The sequence below is a fragment of the Artemia sp. Qi Xiang Cuo genome, chromosome 4 (genome assembly GCF_049724085.1).
Source record: "Artemia sp. Qi Xiang Cuo chromosome 4, ASM4972408v1, whole genome shotgun sequence".
NCBI lineage: Eukaryota > Metazoa > Arthropoda > Branchiopoda > Anostraca > Artemiidae > Artemia > Artemia sp. Qi Xiang Cuo.
The window spans coordinates 61,249,513-61,267,297 of record NC_142797.1 but is presented as its reverse complement, the minus strand read 5'-3'; the positions used below and the strand labels follow the sequence as shown (position 1 = coordinate 61,267,297).

At 36.2% G+C, this 17,785-nt stretch overlaps 1 protein-coding gene across 4 annotated transcripts in view; it reads left to right on the top strand.

The window, feature by feature from the left end:
- LOC148953302 (vesicle transport protein GOT1B) overlaps window positions 1–15,486 on the top strand; it is a 42,883-nt gene extending 27,397 nt beyond the window's left edge. For 3 of the 4 annotated variants that reach the window (XM_089087609.1, XM_089087612.1, XM_089087611.1), the window contains exons 4-5: window positions 7,044–7,125; window positions 15,402–15,486. In XM_089087609.1, the coding sequence (XP_088943735.1) occupies window positions 7,044–7,125; window positions 15,402–15,440 (121 nt within the window). In that variant the 3' untranslated portion in view covers window positions 15,441–15,486. The remainder of the gene's footprint in view (window positions 1–7,043; window positions 7,126–15,401) is intronic. The other variant, XM_089087610.1, reaches the window with a different exon arrangement.
- Window positions 15,487–17,785: the final 2,299 nt, after the last annotated feature.

Sequence of the window (17,785 nt, the reverse complement as noted above, 5' to 3'; positions counted from 1 at the left end):
ACAAGGAATTTACTATGAATAAATCGGAGAAATGATAAAATAAAAGTTCAAAGTAGGGATAAAATCCTTTTTAACAGACAGTGTATAGAAATTCACAAAAATATCAGATATTTTGGTCACATATACAGTTACCGTCATCAGTAGTAAAACTGATGTCAAGGAAAGGCAGTGTGGTCTCCGAAATTATCTGTCGGAGAAATGAAAATCGAGATTGGTTTTTTCAAGGCCAGGGAAAATACTGAACAAACAGTATTTTCTGTTCGTCCAGGAAGGGAGGACATCCCCCTTCCTTCTTCAAAGAATCTACTCAAAAACAAATAATTAAAGTCTTCTTATTTAAGATCCTGAGCTAATGAGGAATAAGAATAGGAAATAATGTGTGAGGTGCTCAAACCCTACTACCATTTTTCTGAGTCTAATGATGGTGCTATACCTAGATGTCATAAGTTCTGTTCGAAATTGATTCCAGAAGTTCCCATTTTTTCACTAATAGCCAATAAATTATTTAGAAAATGATGATCCATGAATGGCTTTGTGGTAGAAAATCGCGAGCATCTACTGTATTATACTGTAGGTACTTGCCTGCAATGGGGATATATTGCGTATATTACTAATAATTTAACTGTTTATTAATTATCCATTCTTTTAAGCATATTGTTTTAAGTAAAGGAGTAAAAAAATCCATGATAGAACAATTTCCTTGTTTCTAATATTTATGTATATCGGAATAAATGAACCATTTGTTGAGAGTGATCTGAATTCAAGACCAGCGGACGAAAGTGTTGTTTAATTGTTTTACCGTTTCTTGTGATATTTAGACTAGTTAATATGATTATCTACTGTATTTTTTAATTCACTGATGATTATTTGGGATAATGTTTTTACCAATTGCGGATTGATGCAACGATGCTCATATTGCTTATGTTTGTTCAGTACTTGGGAATTTAAAAACAAAAACATATCACGTACCTGCAGTGCAGTGTATATGCAGTGCAGTGCAGTGTATAATTGAGTGTTTCTTTCTCGTCTTTGCAATTGGTTCGATGTGTGTTTGTGTTTTTTTTTTATCTCTCTTCTTGTCATCTTTAGTGATACTCCGTCTTTTGTACCTTTTTTGACGGGTAATAAATCTATAATAATACTAATAATGATTCTTTTTTAACGTTTCGATTTAGTGATTCAATGACTGGCATGTCAGTGTTTCTTTCTCGTCTTTGCAATTTGTTCGATGTGTGTTTGTGTTTTTTTTTTATCTCTCTTCTTGTCATCTTTAGTGATACTCCGTCTTTTGTACCTTTTTTGACGGGTAATAAATCTATAATAATACTAATAATGATTCTTTTTTACATTTCGATTTAGTGATTCAATGACTGGTATGTCTTCCCTCACTTTTGCAGCCAGAGGAAACTTTGGGGGATTAGTACCGTGTATTTATTGTGTGCTTAATTAAACAATGTATAAATCTTATCTATCTTATCTAATCTAATAAAACGCAATCGCAGAGCATGGAACAATATAACTAGAGCATTATAGCCAATATAACTATTAAGATCCGTTGATTTGAATACCTACGGCCTGGGTGGGGGATATTCTAGATAAGGGTGCATCCATGATTTTTCTTAGGGAAGGGGGTACAAAAATTTTACAAAACGCATCAAAAATTTGTTTCTATGCTGTTTTTTTTTACATTTTTACGAAACAGAAAAAAAAACTGGGGGGGGAGGACGTCAAACCCGGTACAGTTTGTACCGGATTCCAGGCAATAAGATAAGATGAAATCTGTAAGATTTCAGATCTTTGGTCTAAAATCTAAAAAAGGTCGAAGACGGCAACTAGAGGTTTGAAGCTGAATCTTTAGACCAGGTAAAATTGACATGTAATTTTATACAGATAATTCTCCTAATCCTTGAGAATGTAACTTATTTCGTGATTCTTCTTCTCCACAGGAAGGCTCAGAAGCATGAAAAAACACATAACGTATTTTACGTTTCAGTTTCCATTTTGATTTCTTCAACTTTTTGGGACCATTCTAGTTTAATTCTTTAAAAATATTAATTCAACTAAAAAACGTTAATTATAAGACTTCTGTATTAATAAAAACCTTGACCTGTTAAGTTTTTTTGCCAAGCGTTGGTTGAAATTTCAGAGGTACAGTAATTCTCTTCGTTTTTTCTTTTACCGTTTGCCATTTATTGTTGTTTTTGTTTGGGGTTTGACACGTTCAACCACTAGGTCAATCCGTATGTATCACTCGATTGTTCTGTTACTTCTGTAATCACTAGCTTACTTGGGTGTCACTTTGGTCAATATTCACTGAACCTGACCATGCATCACTTATCTTGCTATTGATAGGGAGTAATTCACCTGCAGCAACTGCCTGCATTGAAATACAGGAAACAATATGAAGCAACTGTGCTTCGTCAAACAACAATTAAAACACCTATACGACACAATTGTAATAAATAATAGACTGGCAGATTACAGCCTATTGCTTACCTCCATATATATGAAATTAACCAAATAAAATATGAGAGCACAGATAGGAATAATAAAACAAATAAAATAGAAAAAGGATAACTCTAAAATAAAATAATATGGGAGGGGCATCATGGCCATCAAGATTAAAACAATGTATAGCCATCTACCAATTATCTTGCTTATTTTAGGGGTTAATCCCCATCAGCACCTGCCATCAATTATAAACAGGAAACATAATGATGCAAATGCCTTATCAAACAGCAAATACAATTTTTATACAAATAAATTATAATAAATAATACATTTAACCTGTCACCTAGATCAAATTATAAACAAATAAGACAACTCTAAAAAAGGAAATATGCAAAAAAATATAAAAAAAAATAATAAAAAAATAAATAAATAAATAAGAAAAAAAAATGAATTTATGGAATGAACCGAAGCAGTAGTCTTAACCAATTTACTTAATAAGTTTGTGCTTAGTCAACCATGCCAAACCCAACGGAAAACAATGGAGAGATAACTAGTCAATTGTCTGAGAAGGGGCCAACCTAGGTCTGGCCCTAGGTTGTATTGTAGCACCGTCTGGGCTGGGTTCAGACTCCTTTCCTTTACGTTTCCTTTCTGCTTTGCCAGGGCTACTGGTATCTGCTGACATTGTGGGAAGGAATGAACCTTCCCTAATAAGGTTTTCAACTGACTTATTTATGCTACTTATTAGGTTTTCAACTGACTTATTTAGGCTATTTAGGTCAGGGCTGCTGGTATCTGCTGACATTGTGGGAAGGAATGAACCTTCTCTATTTAGGTTTTCAACTGACTTTTTTAGGCTACAGACTGTATTTTGAAAAGGTCTTAGTGATAACTTAGAAATCAGTTCACAAATAGATGAAATTACCTGAGTTAGATCTGAGATCTGCTTTGTAATACCTTTAAACATGCTCATGTACCTAATTCTGAGTTCCTCTGTTGGAGGTTCATTAGAAGTCAATGGAGGAAAATAGTCTGAGTGTACTAAGGGATTGTGTTCTGTATGTTTAGAAAATACATTTTTCATAACATCAGCAGTAGTCCTTATGGGGATATTATCGGTGAAAGAGGAAGTTATAATTGATTTCTTCTCTATGAATACTGGGCACTCCTTAGCATTAGCAGCATGGTTACCATTGCAGTTAGGGCACTTGAGTACCTGATCTTCCTTAACTGTATAGATTGGAGGCATTCATCAAGGGTTTGTTGTCCACTACCAAGTAAACATCTTCAGCCTCTACGGCAATTTAAAGCCACGTGGCCGAAACCTTGGCAATTGTAACACTGAATTGCATGAGGGATAAACTGCTTAACTGTATACCTTGCACCCCAAACAGATTTTCAGAGGGAACTGAACATCCCGATTAAAGGTGCAAACCAAAGGGATAATTGATGGGCTTGGATTTTTAAAGGCCAATGTCACTTGTTGTATTCTGTCATCAAGTTGGGCCTCCTTGACAAAATCATCCAGATGGGTGACCTCCTCAGATGGGATAAATACAATGCCTTTTCTGTTTCTGATTAAAGCAGGGTTGGAGCTAGGACCAAGCACAAACTTTATCTTACATCCATTTACTGCTATATCTGAAAAAGAAAGTATAGCAACAGTTACTGACTGGTTCACAGCTATTATGATAATAGCGCCATCTGGTCCAAGTCTTTCTAACATTGAACCATAATGGCCCCTGAACTCATGATTTTGGAGATGTTGAAACAGTTTTTTTGGCAATAACTGTTCTGCTGCCTAATGTCAACAACCTAGGCCTACTGGTCTCGTTTGGACCTTCAACACTTAAAGCCAAAATCCTTACACTAGAGTTATTGGGTCAGAGGTGACAGGACTACTAATCGTCCTGTCAGTCATCACAAATATAACCCCAAAGGGCTAAAATAATTTAAACAACAAAATTAAATCACAAAAAGGAAATAAATTGTCAAATAAATAAAACAATTAGGCTACAAGCAGAGGGGGACCCTCAGTCAATAATAAATTAAGCAAACAATATAAGTCGAAAGCAGGCATAGCACTAAGTTTCAAAGCAGGGTATAAAAAGGTTTGATGAGCACTTTCAAGCAATTGGGAGTTGGAATATGCAGGAATATAGTGAAAAAGGTTTATTTTTAATAGAAAGGAGAAAGGACTTATACAAGAATTATCTGAGTGATAGATCGTATGAAAACAAAAGAAATGTAAAAAAAGTGGAGAAAACATTAAAATTTAAACTAAGAAGTTGTGAAGTGGAGGCCATAGATAAAATTTCCGAGGATCTGATAGATGCATCCAGACGGCATAATAATAAAATATTGTACTGGTGTCTTAACAAACTAAGAGGGTGGAGTCAAGCTGAAAGTGGTTAATTGAAAGATAGGAATGGAGTCGCAACTACCTATAAGGAAAAAACTAAGACGAGATGGCCCAAAAGTTTTGGGAAACTACTTCACCAAGATAGAATTGCAAGAATAAATATGAAGAAAAATGAAAAAGTTTGTGATACCTTGGATGTGAAGGAAGATTTGTGTTGTGAGGAGGAATTAGCAACAGTACTAAAAGGATCAAAGAATAATAAGGCTCCAGGTGCTGATAGGGTGGTAAATGAGTTTCTTAAATATGGTGGCTGTGAGGTTAGAAATAAGTTATTGAAGATTATGAATATGATTTTTGAAAAAGGGGAAGTACCTAACGATTTTAGGAAAACCTTAATTAAGCCACTTTATTAGAAAGGTGATAAAAGTGAGTGTGGTAATTATCGAGGCATTAGTCTGGTCTCTGTAGGTAGTAAATTGCTTAGTAATATGATACTTTTTAGACTGAGAGATGCCGTAGACAAAGTTTTAAGAGAAGAGCAGTGTGGTTTTCGAAAAGGTAGAGGATGTGTCGACCAAATTTTCACTCTTAGGCGAATAATTAAGAGGTGCCTGAGTTTTCAAACACCTTTGGTCCTCAGTTTTGTAGATTACGAGCAAGCGTTCGATTCTGTTGATAGAAGAGCTTTAGTAAAGGTTTTATCCTTGTATGGTATACCAGACAAAAACATTAAAGTGATTAGTGCTATGTACAAGAATAACACTGCTGCGGTTAAGGTAGGAAATGAGGTTAGCAGCTGATTTTGTATTAAATCAGGAGTTAAGCAGGGCTGTGTTCTATCCCCCTTTATATGGATTATTTTGATGGACTTTGTTTTAAGGAGCACAGGAAAGGCAATGGGAGACCACGGAATCAAATGGGGAGGATCAAGTCTCCTGGAGTTGGATTATGCTGATGATTTAAGCATCCTAGATGAAAGTGTGAGCTAAACAAATGAGGTTTTAAAGATTGTGTGAGTTTAAGGTTCGTGTATTGGTTTAATAATTGATAAGAGGAAGACTAAGTCGTTAATGCTTGGAGTGTCTTATGAAGAAAACTTAAATATGGGAAACAAACAGACTGACAAGGCTGACAACATAATTCACATTTGTGTCCTTATCAGTACGTACGATAGGATCATTGAAGATATTACATGTAGAATAACCAAGTGTAAAGATTTTTTTTCACATTTAAAAAAAGTTTGGAAGAATAAGAAGATAAGTCTGTAAACCAAGATTAGAATCTTAGAAGCTACAGTGATGACAGTGGTCAAATATGGCTCTAAAGCATGGACGCTGCAAAAAGCGGATGAAGATTTGCTAAATATTTTCCAGAGAAATTGCTTAAGGATTGTTCTGGGTACCCGGCTGACTGACTGTATTTCAAATAATAGGCTATACGAAAAAAGTGGTTCAATACCGCCCTCTAGGGCTATAATGAAAGAAAGGTTGAGGTGGTTAGGGCACGTTGTACGGATGAAGGATGACAGATTGCCGAAGATTGTTCTTTTTGGCCAACAATCTAGGGCTAAACGGAAAGCAGGTCGTCCCTGTCTGGGCTGGGAAGACGTCATAAAGAAAGATTGAAAGGAAATGGGAACTTCGCGGGCGGGTGTAAAAAGGGAGGCTTTGAATAGATTGGGGTGGAGGAGGATCGTGCGTAGCTGTGTTGGCCTCAGGCGGCTTGGTGCTACGGTGAGTTGTTAGTAGTAGTAGTAGTAGTAATATGCAGGAATCTGAGAGAGTTTGTAGCAAGCACATTTACAGTCAAAGCAAGCCAAAGGCCAAAAAATGCACAACAAATCGAGTGTACAGGCGTCAGGGACCCCAAAGGGCAGAGCCCCTTGTGTTTTAATCAACAAACCGTGGCACCGATCTATCCCTACTAGGGAAATAGCAATTATGAATATCTTTAGATCATTTATTTGGGCTCACAGATATTTATATTGCTGGTGGGTTGACAAAAATTGATTTTATTCAAATAGCGTAGAAAAGGCTGAAAAATACTCAACTTGAAGTCGATCCATTTATACGATAAAATTTATAATGAGCATCCAATAAAAATCTGTGAAACACAATGAAAAATGTGTCTGGCAAACCTTTTTGGAATTAAGGATAATTCTTATTCTTCTTAATGCGATTTTTTGGGGTATTTGTCAGCAAGAAGTTTGTATCGTCTAATTTCTTTTCAGGGGCTTTTTGCCATTTATAATTTCATCTCTGCGACAACTACCAATAATTGGCTCTATTCTGAGAACACCGCCACTTGGTAGGGTAAGCTCTATTGTTTAGTCTTTATTTTCATTTTTCTCCTCTGAATATTATACAAACAATAATGGAGTGATTTTTACTGTTCTTGAATAGGTTAGAAATTGAAATCCTCGATAATTTTCCCTTGCTGTACTGCGAACAGGTACATCTGTGAATTTGTATCCCATCTTGTTGAAATGACTATTGCGGATCCCAGCTTTAGGGGGGATGGGCGCCTAGTCTTTTATACAAATTTTTCTTGACACATTCCTATTAATGTAAGTGGTAACGTCACGGCAGGGGAGGGGTCCTCCCTGCAAGTTTTGCTACGGTAAAACAATCAAAACCGCTAAGTGTTCATGCTCTAGTTATTGTAGCCAATTTTTATTCTGCAGAAAATTTAAAAATAAAACCATATGGATCCTGATGATGAAGATGATGGAGAGGACTAAGACGATGATAGATCAGAAGAGGGGAGAAATTGGTTAAATGCGTAAAAAATGAAGATAATTAAGAGGAAAATCGTAAAATTTCCAAATGTCGGAGGAAGGAAGGGGTAAGCAGCTTTACACAGGCAGTGAAATAGCACAGACTAAGTGGACGCTGTGTATTATTGTTTTTTTTTCAGGGGTGATCGCATGGATCACCCCCTATCCTCAGTATGCCAAATCATAGAGTTCCTAAAATACTCTTCCACTGGCGACCGGAAGGCACCCGTCCCCGAGAAAAGACCAAGAACACGATCCGTAGAACGTATGAACGTGACAGAAGAGCCCTTCAGACGAGTCTCATCCCAGAGTGGGAGGACATCTACGCAGTGGCCCACTTGAAGGAAGATTGAAGACTTTTCACTGACGCCCTGTGCGCCTCTGGAGAAACTAATGTAAGGTAAGGGTTGGATCGAACCAATGGTGGTAGAAACTTCGGATGGGGCTTATTTAATTAGGAATAGGAATTTAAAGTGCCCTTTTTAAGACTCAAAAGTGATTCAAGGTCAGCCAGGCCCCTCCTATTGCTCGTTTTTACTGCCCTTCCCCATAGACATCTGATCAAAATTTTTAGGTAGACATTTTGTTCAGCATAGTTGAAAGGTCCAATAACTATGCCTTTGGAGATGACATGACCCCTACGGCGTTTGAGGCAAGGTCTAGGTTGCATGTTGCGGTTGCCCATTGCTTGTATGTAGGATTTGCTATTGGGAAAGTAGGACAGGTTTGCTTCTGAGTCTCCAAAACTAAGGGTATTCACGGTAAGGTTTCAGAGAACATTGAGGCGGATGTTGAAGTAAATTAAAACCATATTATGTGCATGCATGCTGTCAAAAGGGTGTATTGCAATATGTCAGGAACGGCTTTTTCTCAAACTGTTCAGGGCACTAAGTTGAAGTTTTTAGGGAATGTTGTGATGGATGTTGAACTAACCAAAAGACACAATGTTATTGCTACTCTACTACTTCAGCTACTGCGTCTGTAAAGCGCAAGTGACTTTCTGTCCCTTACAAGGCATATGGGACGTTAGCCTCACCCGTGTTTGTGATAGTTTCTGTTATTTTTAAGTTTAACTTGATTATTTATTGTAATTTCTCTTTGTTTTGGATTTCACTTCGTTACTGATAGTGACTTATATTCATTTTTATACTTAAATTACCGTTTGATCTTATTTCCGCTCATCATAGCTTTAATGTAGTTCTTTACCTTTCTTTGAAATCTTCTTTTGTGTGTGTGTGTTTTTTTTTTTTTTTTTTTTTAATTGGGAAAGTAGAAGAGGCAATACCTCTTAGAAGAGGTAAACGAGGAGGCATACAACTTGCTCTTACTATCTAAGGGGTTCGTACCATGGACTGAGCTTGGTTCGATGATGCACATTCATTTAGAACCATCTTTCGGAAAGGGTTCGCTTCATCAAAGCTATTTGTTGATTCATTCAAATGAAGGCTCAACAGGTGTGTAAAAGCTATAGTGGAATCTTGGTAAAAGACTATTGGCATGCTGTTCATTTTGATGTGTTTAAAGTCGCAAGTTGACTTAATTTTGAAAAATAATCTGAATTCCCGGATTCTGCTAGCATTCACTATTGCCATTTTACTTTGTAAATATAGACAACTTTCTTCTAGAGAATGATTGCAGAGGTGTGACAACGGGAAAGGAAAACGACAAAATAAGTGGGTTTTTTCACTCCACGTACCTCTGTTTGCAACTGAGCGACTGTTTTCCTGTGTTTCTGAACTAACAATAAAAAAGGAAAAGTTTACCGTCCATTACCATGTGATGGACAACCGTAAAGATGGGCTTGACAGATGTTCTAAAAACTAAACATCTGATGATCTTCACCTGTTCAGAAAGAAAGAAAATTATGCTAAAAAGTAGAAAATTGTTCCCTTATTCATCCAAATTTTTAAAGTCATTGTAGTCAATGGAAAAATTGCTAATTTCAAAATTTTTCTTGTAAAAAAGCTAAACAAATTGAGAGTCGCAATTGTCAGTTTCTAAGCTGTTGTGCGCATTCTAGGGTAATTCCATGAATAGAATAACCAGGAACACATCATTTATTTTTTACTTTGCATTTTTGGGTTTATTAATTCAAGCGGGGCAAGTCAACATCTTGTATTCAACATGTCTTATTTTTTTTCTCTCTCTTACAATATATATCCTCCTTCGTATTGTCTCTCTCTCTCTCTCTCTCTCTCTCTCTCTCTCTCTATCTTTCGCTCTCTCGCTCTAACTCACTCACTCTCCCTGTTTTTCTTTTATTCTTTCTTTTCTCGGGATGTCATCTCCCCCTCCCTCTGTAAATAGGGAATTCACAGGCGAAGCTAAGGTTTTCAAGGCCCGGCGACAATTTCAATTTTTGACCCCTTTCCCCTCGCTATCACTACCATAATATAAGTAGATCATAGTATTGACGAAAAAACTCAGCTTGGCGTCCCCTCAGAATCTGCAACCCCGGGAAAGCTGTCCCTCTTGCCCCCCTTCCTAACTACGCCAATAAGGGAATTCTTGTGTTAGAACTAATGACCTAATGGTTAAAATTGTTTTCCCTTACTATATTTGATGAAATACGATTATTTTATATCTCTCTACCTTATGAGTACCGAAGGTCCACACGCCACAGGTATATAGTTTAAAATGAAATGACAAGATAATGTATGGGAATTTCCATTTGTTATAAACTGGTTTATAGTTTATAATACAAGTTTTGAGTTTCTTTTTCCCTTTTTTCGCAAAAATTTTAGTTCAAAGAAAATAAAAGAAAATGCTACGGGGGCAAAAAGTACTATAAAGGCCTCTTGAGAGTATTTTTGGTAATTAAGAGATTGAACTGCCTTATTATTTTTGCATAAATAGCGCTTCAAGTACAAGCACTTGAAGTACTACGAGGGCCTTCAATTCTAAGAAATGTAGGAGTGGGGGTACTTTTCGATTCCAGAGGGAAATTTTTACTTTTTTTTTAAATTAAAGTACTAAACACAGGGTATTTTTCAAAATCTAGGGGAGAACATGGCCAAAAATTTTGAGGATAACTGCCCCCCCCCCACGCGCCTGACTGCTTTACAACACTGATTGAAAACTATGGTTTTACAAGGATTGGGCCTGTTCTCATTCGTGTGAATTTCGGAACCCTAGTACGCTTTTAAAGTGATAGTAGGACTTATCACAATAAAGTCCTTTTTCCACCAATTCCTTTTACCAGAAAAAGACCATTATGGCCGCAAAGGGGCTTGGAATTGTCTATGGATAGTTTTGATTGAACACTCGATTGAACGACTTTTTATAAAAAAAAAAACAAGCTGTGCAAAAACTGTGGTTCGATTCCACATTCGAGGGCTGTGATGAAAGAAAGGTTACGATGATTGAGGTGAGGCAAGGTCTACTTCTTATCCTTTACCGACTCCAAGTATAATTTTAGAGGCCGGGCCTTGATATGGGTCGTAATAATTATATTTCGATATAATAGAGAAATCAACCTGCAAACAATCGAATATACCATTCGATTCCCCATTCACCGCTCCTTCCAAATATACTAATAACTACCGTCACAATGTCGGTGTGACTAGGGATGTCAATTCAAGAAAATGTAGATGAGGGGGGCAGTTTTGTTGTTTTTTCGATTTGTCAATGAAAATACCCTTTTCATTGAAGTCTTGTTCTTAAAAGGAAAAAAAAACAAAAAAAAAACATGAAAATATAGAAAATTTCTTTTTGATATTTTTTTAAGGAAAATTTTATTCTGCCCCATTGAATGTTAATTTTTGCAAAAAGTATTGGTAACTTATAAGAGTGGAAAATGGCGCCTATGTCAGCAAAAAAAAAAACTATCAACGCTGTCTAGTGTCCGGCGACACTTGGCATTTTTTCAAATAATTGTTTTTCTGTCAGGAACTGACATCAGACACTTATTACTATCCTAATTTTACCATTTACACTAATTAATTAAATATTCTTACTATTACACTGAAAAAAATCCTAAGTTTCTCCAAACGCTAGATGGCGTTGATAGTTTTTTTGGCGTCACTACCGCCGGTTCCCACTTTTATAAGTTAGTTTTTGCTCATTGATCTGGAAGCAAAAGTGCACGATTTATTTTACCGAAAGACTCCTTCAGGTGTCATTATGTATATCAGAAATTTTTATATTTCTAGCGCATTCATATGTAATTGCTTACGCTCAGTCTTTCATGACAAATTGAAAAGGCAAAAAAGGTGTAATTATATGCACTTTTGCTTAGTAAACAGGTAAAAACTGTAATTATTTTTGGACTTACTTTAAACAAACATAATCTCGAAATTTAAAATGAATATTACGGTAATGCAAAAAACAGGCTTGTTTTTTTCTAGAAAAAATGTCTATGAGAAGAAAATGCTGATGTTGTTAATCAAATTGTTGCATGTGAGTTGCTCCATTTTCAATTGTTTTGTGCAACTCGTGAAATTGGTAGCTCGAGTAATTTTGTATTCTATTATTTTGTTCAACAGGTTTTTGGAGGACTTGAATCAAGTATAACCTTTATACTTCCCCGATGTTTTGTTTGATTTTTAAGCTTGGTGGCCTTTAACCCCGTGGTAGGACAATGGATTGATTCTCTGCTAAGGAATAGGGGTCCAGGGTTCGATCCCCACTGCTGCAAGGTTGGGCAACAGGCATGCTACCTGTCCCTATAAAAAAAAAAGCTCAGCAACTGAAGTGTCATTTCGCCGCCCTATGCGCCATCAACGGCTCTGGAGGGTCTTTAACCTTATGGCATTCAGTGACACAGTATTTTAAATTAATATGTTGATTGCATCTTACTAAATTTTGGTAACGAGATTATGCAGCTCTGGGGCATTGTTAGTAACTTAGTGAGAGGATTGGTTTGTGGGGTCAAAACAAATACTTTTTAAAAAGAAAATGAAGGCGTTTGTATTTTAATTGTTGCGTGCGAGTTGCTCTAGCTTCAATGGTTTCAAGTGACTTGCATGATTGGCTGTTGCAGTAATTTAATATTCTTGTATATTCTAATATTCTAGTTTTGCAAATTCTTGAAAGTGTAGAGTAATTTAACTTTCATCAGGATATAAAATCTAGAGATTTGATTTTTAGTTCAAGCTGGAAGGGGGGAGGGGGGATGGCTGAAAAGTTGCCTGTCAATCCCAGATAGTTTGCGATCCCCAACCCATCATGGTTTCCAATAAATTTGATGGATCATCCCGTATTTGACTAGAATTGCTGCATCCGGATCTAGCTCTGGCTTGTGAGCTCAAAATGATCCATGCAGACCGCTTGTCAGATATAGACAGAAAAGCCAGAGAAGCTCGTGCATTTCGCTTAGTCTTTATTTTAGTTAACCGTCTTCTTTTTAGAATTTCTTGATTTCTTCTAATGTGCCCAGCAGTTTTTGCCTGGCTGAATTCAAAGGCCCTATCTCGGAAGAGGGAAAATTAGCGTCTTAAGTTTTCGGGGGGAATATTTTTTTTTGGTCGAAGATTGAAATGATAAAAAAGGTTTACTGTTTTCGAAGTATGACACTTGAGTTTCAGCGGTCGTAACCAAACGTAGACGTATTCCATTTTTCATATTCCACTTTTCAGGGGAGCCAAAAAACGAAATACATTTTGCATCCATCTGTACGCTTTAGTGACATGTTGCCTTATCTCTATGACGGTTAGAATAGAGAAGTTCTCACTGAACCAATTTATTCGTTATGCTAATGTTATTGGGCTGCATATGCAAGTCATCTTTGACCAAAATCGCATATTTCCCTTTTCGGATTGTCAAAGCCGATTTGGTATATGGTGATGTCAAGTACGCTTCGTTATGTTTGCACTAGATGTGCTGAAGAATTCATCTTCATGTAATTTCATCCCTTTTGGTTTTTTACATTTTTTAGTTAAAAATAAATGTAGTATAATTTTTGGCTTATGTGTTTGCTACATACGGTGACAACTATTCGACAAACAATGCACTTCAAATGCTTCATTAAGGTATGTCATTGTTATACACTGTTTTATCAGTGAATGTACTGTTCTCAAACGTACGTTTTTTTCCTATTTTGACCCTCTGTACGGATAAATGCTCGAATTTACTATAATCTGTCAAACATTAGTTTGAGACTTATGTGAAATGTTTCCTAAGAGGGTGGGACATCGAGCTTACTAAGGGAGGAGGGACATTATTCCTTTTTTATGAAGAGTTCTGATGTCTTTCAAGAGAATTGTTCCTGCCTCACTTGGAGTAAATGTGCTCCTGCGAAAGCAAATGATGGACAAAGATTGATTAGAGGAATCTTTGTCGTTTGATAGCTCATTTTCAGAAAAAAATGTCAGGTTCAATTTTTCGTTTTAAAACAAGACGATGTAAAACGTTCAAATAATATATAAAGCACTCTTTTATAATAACATACTTTTGTATACACGATAATATGGTTAATAGACATATAGTTTCAACAGCGTAAGGCTTGTTCGCTCGTTCAATTTTTAAAATCTTCCAAATTTTAATGGAAGCTGCTTGCAATAGGTTATATTGCAAGTCTGTTTAGTCTTTCCTTGATCGTTATTTGGAGAAGTATATATCAAGCATACAGAAGGTGCGAAGACAGGTCCCCTTGAACCCCAGAACTGTGGTAACGGGTGCAAAAGAGGGCACTATAAAAATTGTTAGTATTTGAATTACTGATGAATATCCAAACTGTTTACTAAATTTTGTTGTGTGTTTTTCTTTTTGGGTAGTATAACCAGTCCCCCTCCCCCAAAAAAGCCTATATGTATTGCGTTCCGGAAGCAAAGGTCCTAACGTACTTTTTTATGCTTTGGAAATTAAGTAAGTATTCCTTGAGTACGTCCTTATCACACAGTCGAGAAGCGTATTTAATCAATAACGGGTAAGAGGGACTGGCCATGATTGGAAAATGCAAAAATTATTTAAGCATCCCTAGCTGAAGTAATTCTTGATTTTAATTGAATGTAATTGTAGAATAACAATATAATTACAAATCTAATTATATCAATAATTGCAGCTATTTAATTATTATTCAGTACTGCATTGTAAATTTTTAGATTTTTTGTTATTAAAACCCTTGGAAAAGATGATCCTTGAAATAATAATATCTTGTGATAAATACTGAAATTCAAAGCGAGTGTACAGTGTTTTCCTCTGGGGTTTAGGGAGTGCACGTTTATTCAGCTTATCGGTTTTTTCTATCCTCATTTATTAATGTTCATACTTCAACAGAAGCGGTTTTAGGGGGGATGAAGGCGGCGCTTGCCCCGGCCGGAGAAATATTAGGGGTGCAAAATCTTAAATAAATAATCGAACAGTTACAATCACTGTAATTTTAAATATCTTATTTTTATAAAATAAAGTAGAGGATGCAGTTACTAAATGAAAATAATTAATAAATCACTAGTTAATTAATGAAATAAAAATAAATTAAAAAGTAATTAAATAATAATAATTAATATTAATTAAATAACATTAAAAACAATTAAGAAATAAATTATCAATCAATTAATAAATTGAAAATAATTTTGTTAATGAAACAAAAAAAAAATTTCAAATTTTGCCTGGAAATTTTGGAGACGATTTTGGGTTAAGACTTTGCCACAGGAGCAAGAGAGGACAGAACCGCACTGTACTTCAGTACCTCATTTGTCAATTGTTCGGTTATTTATTATATAATTAGCGTTTAAAGCCAGGCCCGAGGGAGGTAGGGCACTAATCACCCTCCTTTTATTATCTGTGCATGGACAATAATTCAATGAGTTAACCCCTTAACATGCTTTGCATATAGTCCTTATTTAGCGTTTGATGTGATATTTTTCTTTTCAGATGCTGGACAAACTGGAGGGAAGCCGATCTAATGTTTAAATGTGTTTTTATAAGTTTTTTAAGATAAAACTAACTTTGCTTAAAATGTTAGTAAAAGGTTATTATTGATCATAATTAATATGGTTTGCTACTAAGTCCTTCTGCTTGACAGTCCAATAGTCAGATTCACAATTGGATTGTCGTAATTTGGTTTGACTCGATAAGTCGATTGAGAAAATAGATTTTGCATGGTTGTCCGACAATTATATTTTTGTGTGGTATAAAATCGACGATGCTCCGTGTAAATATGACTGTCTATTTGGGATTGTCAGGATTGTGAAAAAAATTCAAATATTGAACACATGGACCAATTTGTTTAGTTCTGGTTGCAAGGAGATCAGTGTTAAAACGTAACCTAAATCAATAACAACACTATAGTCTTGTTATTGTGGGTATTGTCCGTTTTTCAATTATTTTGAGCTGTAATATGTGTATTTGTCATTGCCTATAGTAATAATATTCATATTATCAGTCTCATTTTTTATGAATGTAATTTATTTTATCGCTCTTCTTATGCACTACTCAAGTTTCGCCCAAATACCTTTACTTTTGATAATGCAATTGCTGTAACTTGTATTCGCAGCAGCAATCCAGATTATGATAATTATCTTTTTTTTGATAATCTGATAATTCAAATTGGGAATTCAGATCATAAAAGGAACATGCCTACTAATAGGCAATTTATTAAAATTCTTGATAATTGTATAACCAAGGAATAGCCCACTTTCAAAGATCGTGTATACCTTGTCACTCTTGCCATGTGCAGTTAATGTGTGCGATACATGACACGGTGAGCTACAGTGCGGTGGAAGCATGTCTAGAGGATGTGCAGAGTTTTCTGTTTCCGGCGGAACAATTAGTGCTCCGAGATGTATATTTGGTGGTGGTGATTGTCCTTACTTATTTTACTTGTACTCCTTCCTGTTCCAAGCTCTTGGCTCATTGTGGCACATGAGGGGACAACCCCTCGAGGATTGTCAGTTGTATTTTTCTCTTCAATCTAAACTGTTGACGTTTTTTCATCGTTATCATCATTTACCCAACCTAAAAACTCTTATTCATGCCTTAAGTATTGCACAAGTTGCCCTTGGAGCAGCTAAGAATCGTGATCTTATTTACTGCCCATTCAAACGTAACGCAATAACTTATAAAATCACCACCAGGAGCTGATGGTCCACTTTATTTTATCTCAGTTTACTGTTTACACATTCAAAAGCAACTTGAATTTTTGGCTCGACACAAGTGCCATAGCTCTAAAAAAAAAATCATCCATTTGACTTACATCACAAGAATAATACGGTTCCGTTACTGCTGAACCCTCGTGTAACTTAGCCCCGTGCAACTGAACCCTCGTGCAAATTAACCCCCGTGCAGCTCAACCTTCGTGTAACTGGACCCTGTTCAACCCAACCCTATTCAACTGAACCCTCATGCAACTCAACCTCCGTTTGACTGAACCATTGTTTAACTGAACTCATTGCAACTCAATCAGGGGCGGATCCAGGATTTTTTTTTGGGGGGGGGGCAAAAAATAGGTTGATCCGAAAAATTTGCGTTATGAGCAAGTTTAGTTAATGCAAATTTGCGTTAATTAAGTAAATTACACTACTTTCGACTATGTTAGGGGGGTGGTCGCCTCCTGGATCCGCCACTGAACACAATCTCCATTTAGCTGAACCCTCGTGCAACTCAACCCCGTTTAACTGAAGCTTCGTGTAACTCAACCACCATTTAACGGAACCCTATGAAACCCAGCCCTCATTCAGGTCTCTATTTTGAAAATTGTTTTTTAGATAAACATTTAATAGAATAAAAATGACTTGGTAGTAGATAAAGCTATGGACTGAAATAAGTAAAATGCATGGCCACTAGAAATGCATAATCCATGCATGGCCACACACCTGTCCTGGCAAAACTGCCATGTTCTAAAAAGAGAAGTGGGAGGGGGCTAAGGTCTCCCTTACCTCCCATGCCTGAAAATCTTTGAAAATATGTTTCTCTTGGTGTTTTTCCCTCTCGGTAATGTGCCCCGAAAGTTTGAGCTATGACACAAGCCACTAGATTTACTTTAAACGGGGCCTCTACCCCATCCTCTTTAATGGAAGAGGGTCGAAAATTACTTCATATGCCTTGCTTGTGATTCTATAACAAGGCTCAAAACTTGAAGGCACACGACAATATGGAACGTTGATTAAGAGTTATTTGACCGTCATCAAAATTACCGATAAATCTAAGCAAAAATACAGTTCTACTATGATCTGTATTTTGCATAGTTTGCAATAAAAAAAAAAAAAAACACTTTATTGGGCCATGATTTTGGCTATAAACTGATTCCTGAAAGTTTA